The sequence below is a fragment of the Bos grunniens genome, chromosome 1, assembly GCF_055505025.1.
Source record: "Bos grunniens cultivar Pamir isolate PY7600 chromosome 1, Bosgru_T2T1.0, whole genome shotgun sequence".
Taxonomy (NCBI): Eukaryota; Metazoa; Chordata; class Mammalia; order Artiodactyla; family Bovidae; genus Bos; species Bos grunniens.
In genome coordinates, this window is record NC_141165.1 from 19,224,553 (window position 1) to 19,247,225 (window position 22,673).

The following is a 22,673-nucleotide window of genomic DNA, read 5'->3' on the forward strand; positions in this document are numbered from 1 at the left end:
TCCCATATTGCTGATTGGAGAATTTTGAGCATTACTTTATTAGCATGTGAGATGAGTGCAATTGTGCGGTAGTTTGAGCATTCTTTGGCATTGCCTTTCTTTGGGATTGGAATGAAAACTGACCTTTTCCAGTCCTGTGGCCACTGCTGAGTTGTCCAAATTTGCTGGCATATTGAGTGTAGCACTTTCACAGCATCATCTTTCAGGATTTGAAATAGCTCCACTGGAATTCCATCACCTCCACTAGCTTTGTTCGTAGTGATGCTTTCTAAGACCCACTGGACTTCACATTCCAGGATGTCTGGCTCTAGGTCAGTGATCACACCATCATGATTATCTTGGTCATGAAGATCTTTTTTGTACAGTTCTTCTGTGTATTCTTGCCACCTCTTCTTAATATCTTCTGCTTCTGTTAGGTCCATATCATTTCTGTCCTTTATTGAGCCCATCTTTGCATGAAATGTTCCCTTTGTATCTCTAATTTTCTTGAAGAGATCTCTAGTCTTTCCCATTCTGTTGTTTTCCTCTATTTCTTTGCATTGATCGCTGAAGAAGGCTTTCTTATCTCTTCTTGCTATTCTTTGGAACTTTGCATTCAGATGCTTATATTTTTCCTTTTCTCCTTTGCTTTTAACATACATGAAATAAATCACTGTTCAAAAATGGCCTTAAAAAGAGAAACAAGACTATAACTCTTGGAAAAAATTCTGTAAGTACCCAATTTATTCATAAAATAATACACTTTCAATATTTATGATTTTTTTCAGTCATATATTTACCATCATTCCCAAGTATGTTTTTGGCCAACATATATTTGTAAGGTTAAGATCTATATTTATAATACTGGAAATCATACAAGGCACTTGATTTGCACGTTAAATACTTCCCCCCTTACCAAACAACAAACAAATCTATTGTGTCTTGTCATTTACCTTCCTGTATCTGTGAACAAAAGTAGGCTCCACCTAGGGCATTCTATACTTGCAAAAAGCTTGCCCATTTCTCTGTAAGAAGATTATACAAGTGAAACATTCATTCTTTAGGTTCAAGAGTGGCCAGTTTATATCAAAACAAAACACCTCTACCCAAAACAGTCCCAAGCATTTGTGCTGATGATTGAATTTGCTCTCAGGAGTGATAAGAAGCACAAAGAAGCCCAAGCTAAATATAAAGATCAGTCTGGTGGGCCACCTCTCTGGGGAGCCACACCACATGGCCATTTTCTGTGGACAAGTCTCCACTGTCAGGGGTCTATTGAAGACTCTTTGAGGTCACACCTAAGGATTGACATAAACATGGGGCCTGAATTGGCATCACCTGGGATTCTGTGATAGCTGCTTGCATCTTGGGCTCACACAGACCTATTGCATTACTCTAAACTTTAACAAGATCCTCTGGTGAACTGTATACACAAGGAAGTCTAAGAAGTGCTGCACTGGGTGCCCCAGCCCCACTTTAAGAAGATCACCTCTAGCTGGATAAACCTCTTCTTCATGGGAGACACCATTCCCAGCAGGGAGGAATTATAGATGACAACTGCAAAAACAGTATGGTTTTTTTTTTTTTTATTTTAAACATGCAAAATACAGTCCATGCATCTGCCATTTTAAAAAGTCTCTCATCCTGTAGCAGATAAAACCAAATATGTTTTGGCTATCAACATTCAAGAAATGTTTCAAAATGCTTTACAGTGTAAAGATAATAAGAAATTTAGCAAAATTTCAACAAACCTGTATAAAAAACAGATACAGATAACTTTTTATTTCAAGGCAACATGCTGTAATGTAAAGAGTAAGTTATAATTATCTGTGTTTCTTTGTAAAAAGTCTTTAACAATACAAGGGATTAACAGATCCAGGCCTCAGGGCTACACATGCAAAAAAAATTGTCAGTTAGTTAAAAATCACCAAACGTGCTATTTTTAAATGTGTATTTGTGTGTCTTTTTAAGTACAGGAGTAATAGAAGTATTAAATATTAGCAGGAATAGTATCTGAGAACTCAGTAAAAGTGTGTACAGTTCATGGAGCCAGTGTCCGGGAAGATTCGTACATTTCTGATGAACATTTTGGCTTAATCCCTTTGCCATTGTAATAGTCCACGACTTGGTTTGGGACTTCAGCCAACACGCTCTTTGCCAGGGCAGCTGGAGATGCCTACAGGGAAGAAGAAATCAGCATGACTCTGGCACCTGGTTGAACTAATCTGACCCAAATCAGCCTAAAACACTTGAATCCTGCTCTGAACAGCAGGTTTCATTCACTCATTCATTTATTCATCATTCATTCTGTACTTGTCAGCATCTACTCCAAGCAAGAGTTGTCAGATTGTTGGAAAGTGAGCTTTTAATTTCATAACTATGGTTTTTTCATATCTGTCTCAAAATATAGAACTATTCACATCTGAGGATGGGTGAACATTGGATGGTAGGAAGAACTGCCTTGCAGTTTTGTGTTTGAATTACATTCAAATCCAGACACCTATTTATGTCCCAGGCACTCTGGGAGTGTTCCTAGTGTCTGTGGTTCTTGCCATTAGAGAAGTTACAGTCATGTGGAGGGCTTCCTTGGTGGCTTGCTGCTGCTGCTAAGTCGCTTCAGTCGTGTCCGACTCTGTGCGACCCCATAGACGGCAGCCCACCAGGCTCCCCTCCCTGGGATTCTCTAGGCAAGAACACTGGAGTGGGTTGCCATTTCCTTCTCCAATGCAGGAAAGTGAAAAGTGAAAGGGAAGTTGCTCAGTTATGTCCGACTCTTCTCGACCCCATGGACTGTAGCCCACCAGGCTCCTCTGTCCATGGGATTCTCCAGGCAAGAGTACTAGAGTGGGTTGCCATTGCCTTCTCCCTCTTTGGTGGCTTAGACGTTAAAGAATCTGATAGCAATGTAGGAGATGCAGGTTTGATCCCTAGGTTTGGGGAGATCCTCTGGAGGAGGAAATAGCAACCCACTCCAGTATTCTTGCTTGCAGAATTCCATGGACAGAGGAGTCTGGTAGGTTACAGTCCATGGGGTAACAAAGAGTCAGACACAACTGAGCGACTAACACACACACACACACACACACACACACACACATGTGAGGGGAGCCTGGTGGGGCTGAAATGAACCCTCCCATGAGGCAGAACACGATCCACACCACAGAGCAGCAGATCACATCACATGTGAACTTATTAGAAACTAAGATCCTTAAACCCATCCCAGAGGTAAAGTATCAGAATCTGCATTTTAACCCAATGCCTAGGTGACTCCTATGCATATTGAAATTCGAGAAGCACTGCCCTAGGGAATCACAAACACTGTGTAGCTAGAGCACAGAAAATCAAGAGCGTAAGTCATCTAAGAGCTCACAGCAGGCTTCCAAGAAGAGATAGCATTTAAGTTGGGTATGTTTTGAAACAGGGAGAAGGAGAGGACTGGCATTTGATCATTCTAGGGACAGTGAGTCGTCTGATGGGGCTCTGAAGGAAGTGTGTATTAGGGATGCAGGACTGGCTGTGCATTTAGCTGGAAAATGAGCTTGTGGCCGAGTGATGGAATGTATTGAATACTGCGCTAGTTTCTGTAGCCTTTCTTCTATCAGCAGTATAGACTCTAAGCCTTGGGGCAGAGGAAGGTGGAGGCGGACATTCTGCATGGACTCTGGACTCTTGCAGAGCTGGGCTTGACTTCTGACCCTGGCACTCACTATTAACTGCCCAGCCCCTGGGCAAGTGAGATTGCCTGATTCTCATTGTTAGCAGTTACTGCAGAGGTTGAGAACTTGAGGCAGAGTGAAATGTTTGAGGTCCCTCAGGAAAAATCCTGAAGGAAAGAGGGCTGGCCTAAACGCCAGGCGATGAGGTTTCTACCTCTTGCCTTCCTTGTCACTCAGCCATTCGACCTTGCTAAGCCCTGATGTTTTGAGACAGGAAAGGAAAGAATAGGAATTCATTCTACCTCAAACATTCTAGGTGGTTCAAAATGCAAGAGATCTTAAAAATTTCAAAAACGATCTGAAAATACTGTGCTTCTAAAGTGACCGCTCACATTTTGAAGATGTCAGTATGTTGGCCATTGGCATCCATTAACACTCTTTTATTTGATAAATAACTGCTCAGGTGTGTTAGATCATGGCCAACTTGTACACTGGAGAAAATACAAGAGTCATTTTCTCTCTTTTCTCTTTGGTTGTTGCCCACACAAAGGCTAGAAAGATAAGGACTTGATTTCCCAGTCTTCCTGGCATGTGGGGATGCCGTGTGACCCAATTTCATCATTTGAGACCCAAGTGAAGTTTCCTCGGGGCTGTTTCTTGGAAAGCTCTTCAACAGACATCATCAGTTCTATATCTCTTTTCCCTTCTAGAATCACATTATAGAATTTCTAGAGCTTTGGCAACCATTTTATCATTATGAGGAAATAGCAAAAAGAATCTCTAAGTGGTACTGACACTATTGAATCATTGAAAAAACTAGCCAGTAGCCACTAGCCCCTAACATTTAGTTACATGAGAAAAGAAAAGTATATTTGTACTTACATTATCAATTTTGGCACAATTTCTATTTTGCTATACTAGATATGTTTGATTATTCTTCATGTGGGGACTATTCCACTGTATCATAGGATGCTTACAAGCCTTTCTGGCCTCTACCTACTGGATGAAAGTAGCCATCAAAAATGTTTCTAGCCATTGCCAACTTTTTCTGGGGAGAAAAAAATCATCCTTGGTTAAGAACAACTCATGTGATCCACTGTGATAGGGGGTTGCTGTTATGTTGAGACAAAAATATTCCTGACCAGTGTGTCAAATAGAACTTGCTTGGGTGATAAAAGTATTCTGTATCTATGCTGTCCAATGTGGTAGTCACCAGACACATGGTGTCTCTGAGCCCCTGTGATATGGCTAGTATGACCGAAAAACCCACTTTTTAATTTTAATAAATTTAAATTTAAATAACCACATGTGGCCCTTTGCTGCTGTGTTGGATGGCACAGCTCCCAAAGATTCTCCTGCCCTTTGCACATCTGTACTGGTGGTTCTGGTGAGCAAAGACTGCTTGGAGTCCTCAGGTTAGGAAAAGGAAAAAAACATGAAAGTAGCTGGCAACAACAGTAATAACAGCTGCATTTATTCACCACCTACAAGCACCAGGCACCGTGCTGAGCTTTATATAGGCCCTTCCTCTAATCTTCCAAAGTGTGTATCCTTTACCCCATTTTACAAACGAAAGTCTGCGACACAGAGAGGTTAAGTAAATTGCCTTGAGTCACACAGCCCACAGCTTCTGCCTGTCTGAAGGTCTGAGTTACTTTGCAGAGCAGAAAACGAGAGGCAATTCACGGGTTCCTGGCTGTATGAAATGATATCAGCACCTCATCTGGTGCTTTATTTATGGTATATTGAATTCAGAGTAGATTAATTTGGATAATGAAATAGTTCTCAGAATCTAATTTGAAATTCAGGAAGATAAGGTGCGTGTTGAGCTCCTGGTGCTCTGCTCTGTGGTCCACAGGAAGCTAGGACCCTGGGGCAGAGGGACAGCCAGCCCACCCCCTTCCTGGCCCCATTAGGCACTTCCTTACTGCAGGTCCCTCGTCCCCTCCTGCCACCCCACCAAGGTCTGCCTTCTTCATGTCGCAACTCTGGCCATGTCTCTGAAGTTTTGTAGTGACAGGGTAGCCCTCCTCAACCACCCACAGATCACTTAGGTGGACACCTGTGTTCCAACTGGGCAATTCTCCAGTAAATTCCCAGAAGTTAGACCCATGGCTCCTCATCTCACCGTGGTCCCAGTGCAAGCACGCAGCAGGCAGTCTGTAAGTGTGTGAGGGAGAGCAGCGGCTGGAACGAAAGCGGCAGCCCTACATGGCAATGAGGCATATGTGTGTGTGTGTGTGTGTTTGCAGCCGGTAGGGAGAGGGTGGTTTGGGGAAACTCTTAAATCCCTCATCACTCAGGCAATATTGTGGGTGGTGGTCACTCCTGTGGTACTTGTGTCAGCTGGATATTACAGTCTGGAAGAATGCCCTCTCCCACCTTGGGCATCACCCGAGCAACTAGCTTCATTGATGGACACAACTGTAGGGGCTTCAGCTCCAGCACACCCCGACTTGACAAAGATGCCCCTCCTTGCTGTCCTGTGCAGACACCTTGGGGGCTTGAAACCTCCCCCGGGCAAGTTGAAGATAGGCTACAGTAGCAGAGGTACCCTTCCCCCAGGCTTAACTGCCCTTACTTGTGGCAGCTTTCACAAGGGGCGTGCGATGAAGGGGACTCTATAACACAGCAGGGCTCTTTAGGCCCACCACCAACCCAGAGGGAAACTTCACGTTGAGTCAGAAAAAAAAAATTTCTTTTTTAACCCGTTGGTCATGAACCAGTTTTGAGTCTACCTTGGCAAACTGATTTCAGCATTTTTCCCTACTGATCACAATCAACTGTTTAATATTATCCTTTAAACTAACTTTGTCATCTTGCTGGTTCTTTCATTACTGAATTAAATAAATCTTTGATGATGCTTACTATATATTTATAGAGGATTTAGGATTCTATCATTTTGTAAACATACTTTGCCAAGGCAAACACAGGCCTCTGCCAGGGCACATGGCTTGAGAAGGAGAAATGAGGCTGCATTTCAGCTCCTCTTTCTACTTCAGCCGGGCAGGAAACTGCAGCTCCTCTTTCTACTTTCCTTGAGCAGGAAACAATCTGTCCAACTGTATATGCCAGCCTTGGGTACACCGAAGACCCTAAATTATGTAGACGAGGCCAAATTCCAATGAAAGGTTGGCTACATAGTTAGCATGACTCCTCATCCATAACTCAGGGCATACTTCTTTCTCCAATGAGTCAAGCGTTACATGTCCTAGCTGGGAGGTGGCCTGGCCCAGGCAGGTATGGCTGGCATTGCTTCACTACCAACACTGGTGGGAAAATGGGGGGTTTCTGCTTTCCAAAGGTAAGCCCCCCAAATATGCGTACGTGTTTGAAGTTCCTGAAGGGCACGAACTGGACGATGTCACGGAGGACAGGCTCTCCCTTGGGTGATCTCAGAATCCCATCATCACCGTCCAGCATCTGCATGTCACTGAAGTCTGCGTTGCCTACTCCCACGATGATGACTGACATGGGGAGGTGGGAGGCATGGACGATGGCCTCCCGCGTGTCAGCCATGTCTGTGATGACCCCATCAGTCAGGATCAGCAGGATGAAGTATTGCTGCCATAGGTCAGACATCAGGAGACAATGGGGACAGAGAGGTGGGGGAGACAAGGACAAAGCCAGTTACACACTCAGGTGGCTCCAGTGCACACTGACCACAGCAAAAGTGATGACTAACTTTTCCTGAATGCCTGAGTTTACAGCCCTAAACACCAAAGACTTAGGATGAATGGAACTTAAAGGCTGGCTCAGTAATTGCAAGTAAACCCAGATCATCACCTTGCTGCTAAGTTGCTTCAGTCGTGTCCAACTCTGTGCGACCCCAGAAATGGCAGCCCACCAGGCTCCCCCGTCCCTGGGATTCTCCAGGCAAGAACACTGGAGTGGGTTGCCATTTCCTTCTCCAGTGCATGAAAGTGAAAAGTGAAAGTGAAGTCGCTCAGTCATGTCCGATTCCTAGCGACCCCATGGACTGCAGCCTACCAGGCTCCTCTGTCCATGGGATTTTCCAGGCAAGAGTACTGGAGTGGAGTGCCATTGCCTTCTCCACGGGGTATAGACAGAATAGTAAAGGAGTCAGGGGACTGGTTTCAAAGCCTCATTCTCTGAGATGGTGGGAATTTTCCCCTGAATCCTCTGGGTCTCACCCTTTTCAGCTCTCAAGTGAGTGGTAGAGCTGGATCATTCATACGGTCCTCTTCAGCTTGGAGATTTGCAAATCTAAAGTGGAGCTGCCTAATTTAGCCACCAGCTCCATGTGACTACTGAGGCCTTGAAATGCCGTGAAAGCAATGGAGAAACAGAATTTTAAATTTTATCTCATTCAAATAAATTTAAATTTAACTTAAAAAAATGGATACCTGATTGATTTACTGGAAATATTTTAAGTATATTTGCACAACTATAAATATGTGAATCTAGGGGACATATGTATACCTACGGCTGATTCTTGTTGATGTTTGACAGAAAACAACAAAATTCTGTAAAGCAATTATCCTTCAATTAAAACATAAATTAAAAAATATGTGAATCTACTTTCTCAATTATCAATTTATTGAATCTATATAAGGATCAAGTATTTTTGATGATAATTTAGCATCTAAATTGAGATGATATAAGGATAAAATTCAGAGAAGGCAATGGCACCCTATTCCAGTACTCTTGCCTGGAAAATCCCATGGACAGAGGAGCCTGGTAGGCTGCAGTCCATGCTAAGAATCAGACATGACCGAACGACTTCACTTTCATTTTTCACTTTCATGTATTGGAGAAGGAAATGGCAACCCACTCCAGTGTTCTTGCCTGGAAAATCCCAGGGATGGGGGAGCCTGATGGGGTTGCACAGAGTCGGACACGACTGAAGTGACTTAGCAGTAGCAAGGATAAAACACACTAGATTTTGAAGACTTAGTACAAAAAATAACTTAAAATACTTTATTAATAATTTTTATATGGAGTACCTCTTAAGATGATGGTTTTAGTTATGCTGGGTTAAATAAAATATGTTATTAAAATGAATTTCCCTGTTTTTCTTCAGCTTTAAACTGTGACTACTGGAGAATTAAACATTTCTGCATACCTCCCACTCTATTTCTAGAGGATGGCACTGCACTAAAGCCCTAGGAGAGGTGAGGATTGTGGGCTCTCCTTCTTTAGATTGTGTGCCCTGGACTGGTGAGTGGCCTGCAGATGGCTACCCTTCTCCAAGGATGGGGGTGAAGGCTCTTACTACTCTAAATTATGGCTGAACAGGCTTGTGGGAGTCTCATCTGAGGCGGAGACTGGACAGGAGGCTCCATACTCATCAGCACAGGGAGGGCTAGGGAAGGGCTATGGGGTCTGAAGAGGGAAAGTTCAGGGAGGACCTCATTGTCCTTAGTTATTAGAGGCATCATGACAGCATCTCGGATGAGAAGGGATTCGGGAATGAGGTTACTGAGATGCTACTCACACCAAACTCTAAAGAACTTTTAATGTAACCTTTGCAATATGCTCATCTACAGGGAATAAATGTGAGATGGTGAAACCACTCCAAGTTGCCACATTTCAAAGGAGAAAGGCTAGATAGGAAATCACATGTTGAACACATCTGGTTTTGAGAATCACACTTAAAAGGTTGCTTTTAGGGCTGGTAGTGCTAAAGAGTTCCCATTTTTCTCTGTGAGTCTGAAAAAAATATTTTTAAACAAAACAACCCAGTCAAAACACAACTGGAGAGAAGAGAAAGTCATACTATGATGAAGACAGACACGTGTCCTTAACGCTTTTCAGTTTAATATAGAGGCAAATTCTGTTCCATGTCTGCTAATTACCCATCCCTAGTTCTAACTGAACAATTTTTACATTCATTTGAGTTATCAATTTTCATCCATACCTATGCTTTTGGAGTCTTATACATTCACAGAGAAAGTGGCCTGGGAGTTTGAAGGAAGGTTTTAATCAGGGAAAGTGATGGAGGAGCTAGGGAGGTGTAGGGAGAAGGGGCCAAAGGAGGCAACTTGGTGGCTTAGGGATGGATGGATGTGACGTAGGAAATACCAGAGTCATAAATGACTCTTTGCAGGGTGCGCCTTGGAGGCTATAACAGGTACCAAATCTGGTTGGAGCCTCCTCCTGATTCCTGAGCAGGTGGCCTTGTGAGTGAATCACACTTCTGCACCCCTACCATTCACTCCTCACCTTCCCCTAACTCCTGTTTGATCTGATCTTCATGGTTCAGGGCATGGATCTCCCCAACCTGTCCCCTACAACACCTCCAGGAGCAAACAACCTGACAATCACACCACCATATTCAGGAATTTAGAGTTGTCATTGTCTAGATCGGGTGCTGGGAAAATATTTTCTGTAAAGGGGCTATGATAAATACTTTAGGCTGTGTGGGCCATAATTGTGTCTGTGGCAATGACCTAACTATGCCTGTTAGAATGAAAATAGCCATGCTAAGTTGCTTCAGTTGTGTCCGACTCTGTGCGATCCCATAGACGGCAGCCCACCAGGCTCTCCCATCCCTGGGATTCTTCAGGCAAGAACACTGGAGTGGGTTGCCATTTCCTTCTCCAATGCATGAAAGTGAGAAGTGAAAGCGAAGTTGCTCAGTCGTGTCCGACTCTTCGCAACCCCATGGACTTCAGCCGACCAGGCTCCTCCGTCCATGGGATTTTCCAGGCAAGAGTACTGGAGTGGGTTGCCATTGCCTTCTCCAGAAAATAGGCATAGATATTACTTAATAGGAATGTGCATGGCTGTGTTCCAATAAAACTTTACTGAGGGACACAAGTTTAATGTCATATAACTTTTGTGTGCCATGAAATATGATTCTCCTTTTGATTTTTTTTCAACCATTTAAAACTGTAGAAGCCATTCTTAGCTAACTGAAAAACAGGTTGCAGAATGTTGCTGGCTTTTCATTTAGAGCAGGGATTCTTTTTTTCTTTCCAGTAATTTTTATTCATTCTTTACTTCTCTCTCATTTGCCTTGATTTCATTTTTTTTAATTTATTTTTTAATTGAAGTATAATTGCTTTACAGAATTTTTTTGGTTTCTGCCAAACATCAGGATGAAGCACCCATAGGTATACATATGTAACAACCTAGAGAGGTGGGATGGTGAGGGAGATGGGAGGGAGGTTCAAAAGGTAGAGCAGGGATTCTTAACCTGGGCTTGCAGACTGTTGAAATAATTTCAGGCCATCTGCACAGTTGGGGTAAATTAAAGTTCTGTTTTCACTTACCTTTAACTAAAAATGTATCATTTTTCAATTCTGAGTATAATCAACAAATAAAATTGGTTTTAACTGTACTTGTGGCTGAGTCACCAATAAAATTACAGAATATGTTCCTGTTACAATAGAGTGTATCATTTACATTCAATATTACTTAGAAATAACGAATTATTAGGCCAGGCACTAATTCTCATAATTTAAATTTATTGCTATATTTATGATGCTTCTATGTCACATTTAAAAATATTTAGCTAACTGCATTTCAACATAATTGGTTTACTTTATAACATATATTTTATTCTGTGCATTTAAAGGCCATTCTGAGGAGGGGGTCCATGGGCTTTACCAGCTGCTAATGGTGTCCATGGATCAAAAAGGGTTAAGAAGCTGTGGTCTGAAGAGACTGTCAAGATTCTAGACCTGATCCTTCCAGGTTTAATCTCGCTAAAGGTAATAGGCTGCAGACTGCTGGATCGAAACCCTGATGGAAATTTCCAATAAAGCTTGCAGTAACACTTGCTTCCAAAATCAGGGTAGGAAAATGCTCATGGGTGAAACATTATAGTCTGAATGTACTTGAGGTCCTGTTTAAATAATAAGGGGATTTTTTCTTTCTAGAAGAGTTTCATAAAACTGGGGAAAAAATCCTATAGCCCCAGACTTCCTGAAACCACTTGCCTACAAGGTTCAAGGTTAGGACACTTAGCAATCAGTGATAACAAGGGGGCCCTGGACCACACTCTGTTAATAAGATAACAGAAACTCCTAGGGAAAGCATCAGTGTTCCTGGCATACAAGAATGAGTTATTTGAGAAGATATGGATTAGATCCTTTCAGTACTGTTTTCTGATCTGTCCTTTCAGAGTAGACCCATCTGGCCCTGGAGGAGTAAGTGATGCCCAAAACCTCATTCTGGTTTCTATTAATCCAGAATGCACACCTATGTCAGATTCTCTTTACTCCTGTAAGTGTTGGTACCCTAGAGAGGCTGAGATAACTCAGTTTTCAAACTGGGCTCCGTGGAGCCCTAGAGATGCCTTGGATCCTCTTAAGGATAAAGCAGCTTAAGTGTGGACCCCACCCCTTAGCCCAGATTGAGTCAGAACAGTCTGTTTTCTTAAAATCTATATGTTTGGTTTCTAAGAAAGATATTACTTGAAGAATTTGAGGTTCTGGTAATTTAAAGGGGTTAAAATAAATGAAATACTGATCTTGTCCAACCCTATCCCTAAACCTTGCATCTGTGAGGATTCAGAATTTCTCCAAGGCCTCTTGGGTTTGGTAAGATGGAGCTGCTATTGATTTTGACAAGTGTGGTCTTCAGAGTGGTGTCAGGAGCAAAGTTTGGATGGTGTGGGTAGAGGCACCAGAGGAAAGAGAGATGGAGATGGTGAGTATGGGCAGTTCTTTCAGTGAATTTTGCTCAAAAAGAGTAAAATAAGGGACAGTAGCTAAAGGGTAGAGTGGTGTCAAGGGAGAGCTTTGAACTTAAACAAGAGAAATTACAACATGTTTTATTTGCTGATAGGAATGAGTCTTCAGTAGAAAGAGAAATAGAGGATAAGGAGAGAAAGGGAATGCAAGTACGAGGTCAGTGTTCCTGGATAGTTGGGAGGTGTGTGATGCAGTGCACAGAGCAGCCACCACTGTGAGATGGGAATATATCCAGCCCATCCTAACATAAGGGATGCTGAGAACACAGGCAGAGAGCATGGGGGAAAGATGGGCTCACATAGGAAGGTGAGGCAGCAGTATATCATGTTCTTTATGCAAATCTAGTATTGGGGAATCCAGGATAAAATCATAAAGAAAATTTCAGACATCATTAATATTCTGCTAAATCTGAAAAAAATTTCAGTTCAGTTCAGTTCAGTCGCTCAGTTGTGTCCGACTCTTTGTGACCCCATGAACCACAGCACGACAGGCCTCCCTGTCCACCACCAATTCCCAGGGTCCACCCAAACCCATGTCCATCGAGTCAGTGATGCCATCCAACCATCTCATCCTCTGTCGTCCCCTTCTCCTCCTGCCCTCAATCTTTCCCAGCATCAGGGTCTTTTCAAATGAGTCAGCTCTTTGCATCAGGTGGCCAAAGTATTGGAGTTTCAGCTTCAACATCACTCCCATCAATGAACACCCAGGACTGATCTCCTTTAGGATGGACTGGTTGGATCTCCTTGCAGTCCAACGGGCTCTCAAGAGTCTCCTCCAACACCACAGTTCAAAAGCATCAATTCTTCAGTGCTCAGCTTTCTTTCTAGGTCAACTCTCACATCCATACATGACCACAGGAAAAACCATAGCCTTGACTAGACGGACTTTTGTTGCCAAAGTAATGTCTCTGCTTTTTAATATGCTATCTAGGTTGGTCATAACTTTCCTTCCAAGGAGTAAATGTCTTTTAATTTCATGGCTACAGTCACCATCTGCAGTGATTTTGGAGCTCAGAAAAATAAAGTCTGACACTGTTTCCACTGTTTCCCCATCTATTTGCCATGAAGTGATGGGACCAGATGCCATCATCTTAGTTTTCTGAATGTTGAGCTTTAAGCCAACTTTTTCACTCTCCTCTTTCACTTTCATCAAGAGGTTCTTTAGTTCTTCTTCACTTTCTGTCATAAGGGTGGTGTCATCTGCATATCTGAGGTTATTGATATTTCTCCCGGCAATCTTGATTCCAGCTTGTGCTTCACCCAGCCCAACATTTCTCATGATGTACTCTGCATATAAGTTAAATAAGCAGGGTGACAATATACAGCCTTGATGTACTCTTTTTCCTATTTGGAACCAGTCTGTTGTTCCATGTCCAGTTCTAACTGTTGCTTCCTGACCTGCATACAAGTTTCTCAAGAGGCACATAATTATGGTATTGAAAAAAGATACATAGAAAAATTATTATATTATGGTAATATATGTAACTCTAATGTAATTGGGTGGCGCTTCCCAGGTGGTGCTAGTGTTAAAGAACCCGCCTGCCTGTGCAGGAGATGTAAGAGACACAAGTTTGATCCCTGGGTCAGGAAGATCCCTTGGAGAAGGGCATGGCAACCCATTCCAATATTGTTGCCTGGAGAATCCCATGGACACACAGAGACTGGCAAGCTACAGTTCATGAGGTCACAAAGAGTCGGACACAACTGAAGTGACAGCATGCACACGACATATTAGGAAAAAAACTAAACTCTGGCCTTTCAGCTTTGGTTTGCATTTTTCTTAAGAAAACCACCAAAAGGACCTCAAACACATCTTCCCCATGATGCTGTGTGTTACTTCACTTGACTACTAGGTAGAAGAATAACCCATCATTTTATTTCACTTCCATCTGTAACCTGGATACCCTGGAAGTTAAGCTTAGTTTTGGTCAGTTTTTTTTTCTTTTTTTCCTTCCCAGGAACTGAAGGTGAGTTGAGCATTGTGACATGGACTTACACTCCGGAGAATATAGAGGCTTCCCTTGTTCAGTGACTCTTGTGTTCTGGTAATGTTAAAGACATTTGAGTTGTGTCATCCCTAAACCTCATGTTATTCCAGCAGCGATGGGCATGATTATCCCCATTTTTCAGACGAGGAGACTGAGGACTGGGGATGGAAGGTTAAACCATTTATTCAAACTCATGCAGGTAAAAATGCAAATTCATTGTCAGAGTCGGGTGGGTGCTATGGCCAGGGGAGGAAGGGTAGGCACCCATTAGCAGGCAGACCACCCCTCTCCTTACCGACGCCTCCTTCGTGTTGGTCTCCTCTGATGCTGACTTGGCCACCTTCTGGATGATGGGAGCGATGTTGGTGGGGCCATAGAGCTGGAGTTTGGGAAGGCAGCTCTGATAGGCTTCCACAACTCCTTGAATCCCTGAGGTAAAATTGGCAAAGATCAATAGCTAATAGTCTTCTAAATATATTTAAATTCAAACACACACACATGAAGTATTAACTTTCCTCAAAGAGTCCTTATCAACAGCACATTTATGTTCTTAAGATAAAAAAGAAAACATCACATCTGGGCTGGTGTTTCTGCCTCCATTCCACTAAAATCATTCTCTTTATGCATTTTAGTTATTTTTGAAATTGGCTTGGGAAGAATTTGTTAATGAATGATTGTGTTTCCTACAGAATACAAACAACCTTTTTTATGACAAAGAGAATAGTCTAGACCCAGTTAAAAAAATGGCAGTTACAAACCTATGTATTCCCAAAACTTTTCTACACTTTTAAAAATAAGGGATTCATGTTGGGGATATTTTGCAACCCTATAGCTTAAAACTCAGAGAGAAATCTTTTAGTCAGAACTCATCCTCTTAAAAGGTTCACATCAAAAGCGATCATTTTTACTGGTGAAGAAACTGAGGCTCAGAGAGGTTTGTTGCAGACTCAGGTGTGTCTGGCTGTAAGGGCCATGCTCAAGGCTTTAACACTTCTCTACTTTTCACACCACCCTGTTGACTCTAGTACACCCGTCCCAGGCCACCTATGTGAATAATGTATACATACAGCCGTCTCTCCAGAGGCTAAAGTCTTTGCGGGCAGGAATTGCACCTTCCTCTCTCATAAGCTCAAGGCATGTCAGGCACATAGTAGCTGCTCCCCAAACATGTGATGGATGAGGAAAATGACTGTTACTGTTTTCTGTTGGGGACTGTAATACAGACAAGTGACGCTCATCACCATGGGCACCCCCCATTTAAGGGGGCTTCCATCCAAACCTCATGACAGGTGGGCTTTGTTTGTGCAGCTTCTCCCAGCCTGAGTCTTGACTGCACACTGAAGGTTCTAACATGATCCCACGGTGACACAGTCCCATTACCAGTGATTTTTGTTCAAAGGGTCCTCTCCATGCCTGTGCCTGTGTTCCTAAAGCCCTCTCTACCCTAAAACAGCACACTGGTCCTTCAGGCCAGAGAGACTCACACAGTCCCACCTATGATTGTTTTCTGTCCATATCTTTCTAACCAGCTTTTGGGCATCTTGGATGTAGCTGTATTCTGTTTTAATTTATACACATATATGTAACAAAATGTATATGAAAATGACTGGAAGTGTTCCATTCTCTTTAGTCTGCCATTCTAAAGACAGATACCAAATCAATATACACAGCCTGGTTTTGAGGTTAAGTGAATTTTTGCTTAAGATAAGCAAGTTTGAATTCGCTTTCAAAGGTACCAGGCAGATAAATTCTAAGATGTGAAACAGGTTAACATGGGATATGTCCTTCACTCTGCTTTGATGGAAAATCACTCTTACAGTTGAAGAGCAGGCATGGTTCCAGATGAGGGAAGCCTAAATTGTAATAAACTTGGCATGAAGGATGATGAAAGGGAATAAGAGCTGAGTGGAGATCTGGTCTCAGAGGTTGTTCTGTGCAGACTTGGGGATACTGATGTCATGTTCTTGGACAGTTAGTGCCAGATTTGTGAAAGAAACTGCAGAAAGCTTGACACCCCCCACAGGATCTGAATTAACTATGTTCTGGGTTCCTCCTTGACAGGAAGGAGGAGAGACATGAACATTTCCACTAGCCCACTGTAAAAATGTCTTACCATTTTCATAGCAACAGATGTGATTGGCTCTATTTATCATTTAGAAACCAGGAAAAATGATTCTAGGATACAATTTATCATCATAGTCATCATCATTATTTTGTGGAATGTGTTGGAGAATCTCCAGCTGGAAATAACAGAATAGGGATCAAAGTCTTTAAGGAGCTCTTTCTGGCACAAAACCACTGAAATGACTCCATTACCACTATGGTAAGATTGTCATATGATGTCCATACTTTCCCCTCTTCTTATTACTACATAGGAAGTTGTAAAAAATAAATACTTGATGACAACTTGGAAAACAGAAAGGGGGTTATCTTATCACTGCCCATCAGGTGACCCTTCCCTCAAGTTTTTTTTTTTTTTTTGGCCAGAGGAATCCAGAATTGGGATTGATATTCTTGCTGTAAGCTCAAGACCTCTTCTGCATTCTGTCTTTTCCAGCTCTTATACCTCTGCTCTCTTGTTATTTGGGTCTAGGGAGCCTAATTCTCTGCTGTGGACAATCATCACTGACGTACTGCATCAGGAGAGAGAAACTAAGATGGTAAAAAGGGGAAGGGAAGGGCTGTGGGACCCCAGCTTCCTTTCACATCGTGATTTACCTGCACATTCCGGGTTGTCTTCATTAAAGTTGATGGCGAAGTCATGAGAGACCTGGACACCAATTAAAATTTACAAAAGGAAGACAGGAGAATGACAACATTAATCCAGTCAGGAGGCACTGGGGTTAGAGTCTGCAAACAGACGCTCATTACATTCATTTTGTGTCAAGCAGCAGGAACCATTTTAAGCCTTTACAGAATCTCTCTGAGATGGAGGGTGGATTCTAAGCTCCCTGTGGAGTTGAGGTGACAGGGAGATTTTCTAGAATCAGATAAATGCTGGCAGGGGAGGAAGAATAAGGTATATGAAAAAAAATACAAGGAAAGATTTCAGAAAAATGTTAACTCCAAATAGCTTCAAGAGAGAAGTGGCCTCAGAACAGTGGCTAGATTTGGCTGAGTTCTATTTGGACCAAGTGATTAAAAAATGATAACTCAATAACCCAAGCTGTCTGCTCGAGATGGCTATGCTTACGAAGGCTCCAGCTAAGCTGTTGACATTTACGACTCATTCTAACATAATATATAGAACTGCTGGGCAGGAGGATTTTCACATACATACAGGCAAAAATAGACTCTAGCTTTTGGAAAAGTAATAAAGTAACATAATTTGGAAACTTCCAATACAGATTCCTCTACCTGGTGGGACCTATGTACAATACAAGGTCAAATAGTATGTGGCTTATTTTTTTCTTTCTAAAACTTGATAAAATAAGAGGTGTGTCTTGGCATCTAGACATTTTTATTGGGTCACATGGAATTTTATTGAGGTTTCCATTTCAAAGGCTATTTCCCAAAGCACTGACTCTCTGGGGCCAAGAAAATAGGTCATTGTGGTAAAAATCCCTTTTTTCCCAGTGGGGGTCAGAGCTGATGCTGTTGGTGCCTTAGCCACATTCCCTTGCCCTTGGCTCTCCCAGGCAACTCAATCAACTGTCCGTTATCTTACCTGGTTTATTTATCTTAAGTTTTTCTTGAGCTTCCAGAGCTGGCATGACTTACCCAGGTGACAGGCAAAAAGTGTTGGGGAATTAATGTCCCCTGAGAGTAATGTCCCTGGAGAGTAGCTCTTCAACATGGGCTGACAGGAGGCTGTGAATCAGTATCCCAGCCCTCTAATCCCTTGGGGTCTGTGTGTACCCTGCACTGTCTCCCAGGATTTGGCTTTGGCTGTCCATGCTGGTAACGACTTTTTAGTAAACCCTATGTTGACTTCTTCCCATTTGCCCTCTCTCTACTGAGGCTTTCTCCACCTCTCAAATAAACTGCTTGGATCCTAATCCTTGCTGCAAGGTCCCTGGAGACTGCAAACTAAGACGGAGGTGATTGTGACTCAGTTTCAATGCAAACTGAGATTTTGTCCTGAAGAAATAAGTTATGGTAACCTTATAAATTCTCTGGGGGCACCTGAGTTGCTAAGACCATCAGGGCCTGTCTGGAACAGAGGGGAGATGAGGCATGGAGATGAGGCATGGAAAAGGGATGTCTGAATGGCTTTGGGGGAATAGAGTGAGGATGCATGAGGGATGCCTGGTAGGGTAGCAGGAAGAAGTTAGCTGTCAGGCAGAGTGGATCAGGAGGGGAATCAGGACTTTAGCTAACAGCTAGAAGAAGTTGCTTTAGGAGGGGGACCAGGCAGATGTCAGGGATGAGGACAGGAAGGCCTGGAGCCAGGTATGCCGCACACCTCTATCCTTAGCCCCACTGGGCCAAGGCGACCTAGGGGAATTGGGGAATATGCTTACACATCTCAGGACAGCTGGACTGGTGGTTGTCCAGGTTCAATTCCAGGCTAGAGGCTTAGCAGTTCTATGAGGAAGGTGGGCACCCACCTGCCTACATCCTGGAACTGATACCCCATCTGAAGGTGACTGCATATCCTGAGATCTGGTTAATTCTTTTATGTATGATCTTTTAATTTTAGTATTTCCATGTCTTTCAGTTTTTCCAGAGAAGCCAGAAATCTGACATTTTCATGTAATTGTCTAATTCTTAAAAAAAAAAAAAGTCTCAGAATATATTTGTGGCCTGATTAACACCTATAAGCCAACAGTTGACAACACTTGATCTATATTCTTCCCCCATCATGTGCTCCATTTCCAACAAATGCTTCCGGAATTCTGTAGCGTGGCCAGCAGGGAAAACAGTGTGGGCCACAGGCAAACAAGCAGGAGGACAGGTCATGGAGACAGGCTACTCCATCACTGCTCACTCCAGCAGGAAAAGGAAGGTGGATTCCTTTTTTCATGAAAAGGCCTTCAGTCTGACTGCTGTGGGGTGGGAGCAAAAGTTGGCATCTGCCTCCTGAAGTGCAGCTCAGATTGGTCAGTAAAAGAGAAATTGATAAGTGGGCAGTATTGCTTGTATTTATCTGGGATCTCAGAGGCCTCCTGAGGAACAGGGAGCCCTGCTACTCCCCAAGATTCTCCCACCCGGGCCATCTGGTATACCATGGGAGAGTGCCTCAGCCCCACTGCAGCACAAATCTCTCCATGTACAGTCTTTGCCTTCTTTGTGTCATGAGAAATTGGCATCAAGGTCAAATAGGATTCCAGTGTTTTTACAGTAGCTTTTCAGCTCCAAATTCTCTGAACCCAAGTAGCTCTTTCTGTGTATCTCTGTGTATCTCCCACACAAGACTGGCACTTAGGAACTTGGGATGAGGGAGTCTGTAGACTTCACTGTCATGGACTTTCACTGTCAGAATGGTCAATAGGGTCTTTCTCCAGGGGAGATCTGAATAGATGGGCTCTGAGCCATTGAAGATCAACTTCCAAGTGTTTCCACAGTGTCTGACTTGTCTATATGAAGCTAAACAATGGAAGTTTTCATTTGGAATTGACTCTGAGACAGCCCATCGAGAATCCCAGGAGAATGGGTGACATCTATACACCAGCTCAAGGAGCTAACCTCACTGGTTGTGAAGATCACTTCTGACTATGGGCCTTTACATGATTATATTAAAGGTTGAAAGTGTGAGACTCCTGTGAGGGAAACCCATGCCATCCTTTGTTTATAGTAAAACACCCACTCACCGTGTACTCTGGGGGTATCCTGGCACCGAACCCAAAGGCTGGGAACATTTTGTCACTGAAATTAAAAAAGAAGTTGCTGCATTTTTTCATCTAATGAGAAAGAAAAACATAAACCTGAATTGCTTCCCCAGAACAGGTCATTATGCCAAATGCTAACTCATGCTTTTTGATTACCTGTGGTAACAGGGGACAGCAATAGAGTGGAAAACTGAAATAAAGAAACAATCCCCAAAGCTCATCACTTTACTGCTTTCCTATGCTATAGGTGAGAAGTGAGAAGGAGAAGAATGAACATTGACTGGCACTACAACACCAGATATGATGCTAGGCCATGTCTATACTTAGTTAATTTTCATACAACATTTGAAGGTCCACCTACTTTTTATTTCTATTTTACTGATGAATAAACTGAGCCTCAAAAAGTCTAAGAAAGTGAACTAAGGTGTTTACCAGCAAGCACTGTTTAATTCCAAAGCCTATGAATTTTCTATTATACCATCAAAACTTAATGATTATGTACAGTATTAAATGTGGTTTCCTCTTGTGCTTTCTGTAACTGGGCCCCTGATCAGACCATAAACAAGACACTTCTTAAGTGAATTTTGTGCTGTCACGGGATTGTTGCAGTGGAGTTCAGGAATATTGCTCTTTGAAGAGGGCATGTCCTTCTCAGGACACCTACTTTTTATTTGCTCTCCCATTAAAGACTCAATTGAGATTTGTTCTTGGAACAATTCCTCCGTTTCTCAATTCTTGCAGAGTCAAAGAGAAGAGGAAATTCAGATAAGGGCTCACTGTCCCTGGAATGTCTCTGGAAGCAAAAGGGGAGCCCCAGGCCGAGAAGTCAAAGGATCAAAGCCAAACTGTCACCTATCACCATCTACTGATTTAGATGAGGTCACTGGTAGCCAAAGATGGCTTTGATAGACCTTCACCAAAATACACCCAATTCGACCAAATTTGGGGCAGGGGTTGGGAGATTCAGGGAAATCAGAATTCTTTGAAATCAGAGGCTAAATTTGTCAGAAAATTACCAGTTCCCCCTTTCCCTCTCTGTTATGTAGATATGGACTTTGCTTATATCCACTCCAGTACTCTTGCCTGGAAAATTCCATGGATGGAGGAGCCTGGTAGGCTGCAGTCCATGGGGTCACTAAGAGTCGGACACAACTGAGCGACTTCACTTTGACTTTTCACTTTCATACATTGGAGAAGGAAATGGCAACCCACTCCAGTGTTCTTGCCTGGAGAATCCCAGGGATGGGCGAGCCTGGTGGGCTGCTGTCTATGGGGTCGCACGGAGTTGGATACGACTGAAGTGACTTGGCAGCAGCAGCAGCAGGTATTAGGGTATTAATGATGATAAACAGAAAATCATAAAAGCTTATAAAGGATTAGACACAGGTCTGAAATATTTCTGGGCCTTGGAAATATTGAAATGCTTTGTTTCAGAGATTCTTTCTTAGCTAGGATAAGGGTGAGGAATGTCAGGGAGTTTTTAGAGGTACTTTCTAGTTAAGTCTGGAAGAAAGCTGTTCTGGGTGGAGGATGGGTCCAGCTTCTTCCAACTCAGATGGTTCAGAAGTCAAAGCAGAGAAAATTAGGAAGCTCCACACCTTTTATTTTCTTTGATGAGTTTAAGAGAGGTGAGATCTAGTATTCTGTTTCTAATCAGCAAACCAGTGTTTCAGATTTTATACCTTCAAGCCACCCTTGGGGATTTGAAGTTTACTGAGCACGAGGCACTGTTACACAATTGAGTTTCAACAGCAGGAAGGTAGGGAAAATGTCTCACCTACAAGGGGAATAATTAATGAGTCATGAGGGTGTCAATTCTCTGAAGTTAACCACCACACAGGCTCTAATAAGCATATAAAGGAAAAAATAATTAAGCCTAAGAACAATAGATTTAAACATTCACTCTTGCTGATTAAAAATAAAACTAGACAGAGAAAGGGAAGGCAAGTTGAGCACACAGGCAAGTGAAGGCTTGCCAACACATCAGAGAACTTAAAATGAGACCTACCAGCACTTATAAAGGGGCCATTTAGAAACTACTGAGAAGACTGGTAGAACCTCCCAATCTGGAAAATTCAAGGCAGATTGAATTTTCTGAAGGCACTATTTCTTACTATTGGAATAAAATAGTATAAAATATGATCAAAGAGCCCAGTGTTTTCAGTGGCAATGAGCTTGCTGTCGTGAACTTAGGAAAAGACCTTGGTCAGATGATCTGCCAATGGGAGATGCATTTTTATCTTCCCAGGTAAGGTAGAGGGGGCTAAAGCAAGAGATGAATTAGAGACTGTGTCCATAAGGAAGTGGAGATGAATTCAGTAAAATCGCATTTTAGAACAGCTAGACATTACATAAAGGCTGTTCTCTAAAGTGGTGGTCTTAAAGTTGGGTTATGTGGAGGTGCAAAGCCCTTCTATAGATATAAGAGCATAGCCTCTTTGCTTTTAAAGGAAATCAATATTCAGCTCCTTTACGTCTCCATGTAGTCTTTGCTGAAATTGATCTGGGAACGTCTGTGATTGAAGTACCTGCTCCTCATTCACACCTCCCCTCTCCCAGTTACCCTCTGCTCACCCACGCAGAATCTCAGCCGCCATGTGCACTGCTCCCCTTTGTG

The 22,673-nt window shown here is 42.7% G+C and overlaps 1 protein-coding gene across 1 annotated transcript in view; it reads right to left on the reverse strand.

The window, feature by feature from the left end:
- Window positions 1–1,746: 1,746 nt before the first annotated feature.
- CPNE4 (copine 4) overlaps window positions 1,747–22,673 on the reverse strand; it is a 687,587-nt gene continuing 666,660 nt past the window's right edge. Inside the window, exons 12-16 of the mRNA XM_086350140.1 lie at window positions 20,039–20,093; window positions 17,004–17,055; window positions 14,581–14,714; window positions 6,963–7,199; window positions 1,747–2,155 (exon numbers count right to left, since the gene is read on the reverse strand). Coding sequence (XP_086206266.1) covers window positions 2,021–2,155; window positions 6,963–7,199; window positions 14,581–14,714; window positions 17,004–17,055; window positions 20,039–20,093 — 613 coding nt within the window. The 3' untranslated portion in view covers window positions 1,747–2,020. The remainder of the gene's footprint in view (window positions 2,156–6,962; window positions 7,200–14,580; window positions 14,715–17,003; window positions 17,056–20,038; window positions 20,094–22,673) is intronic.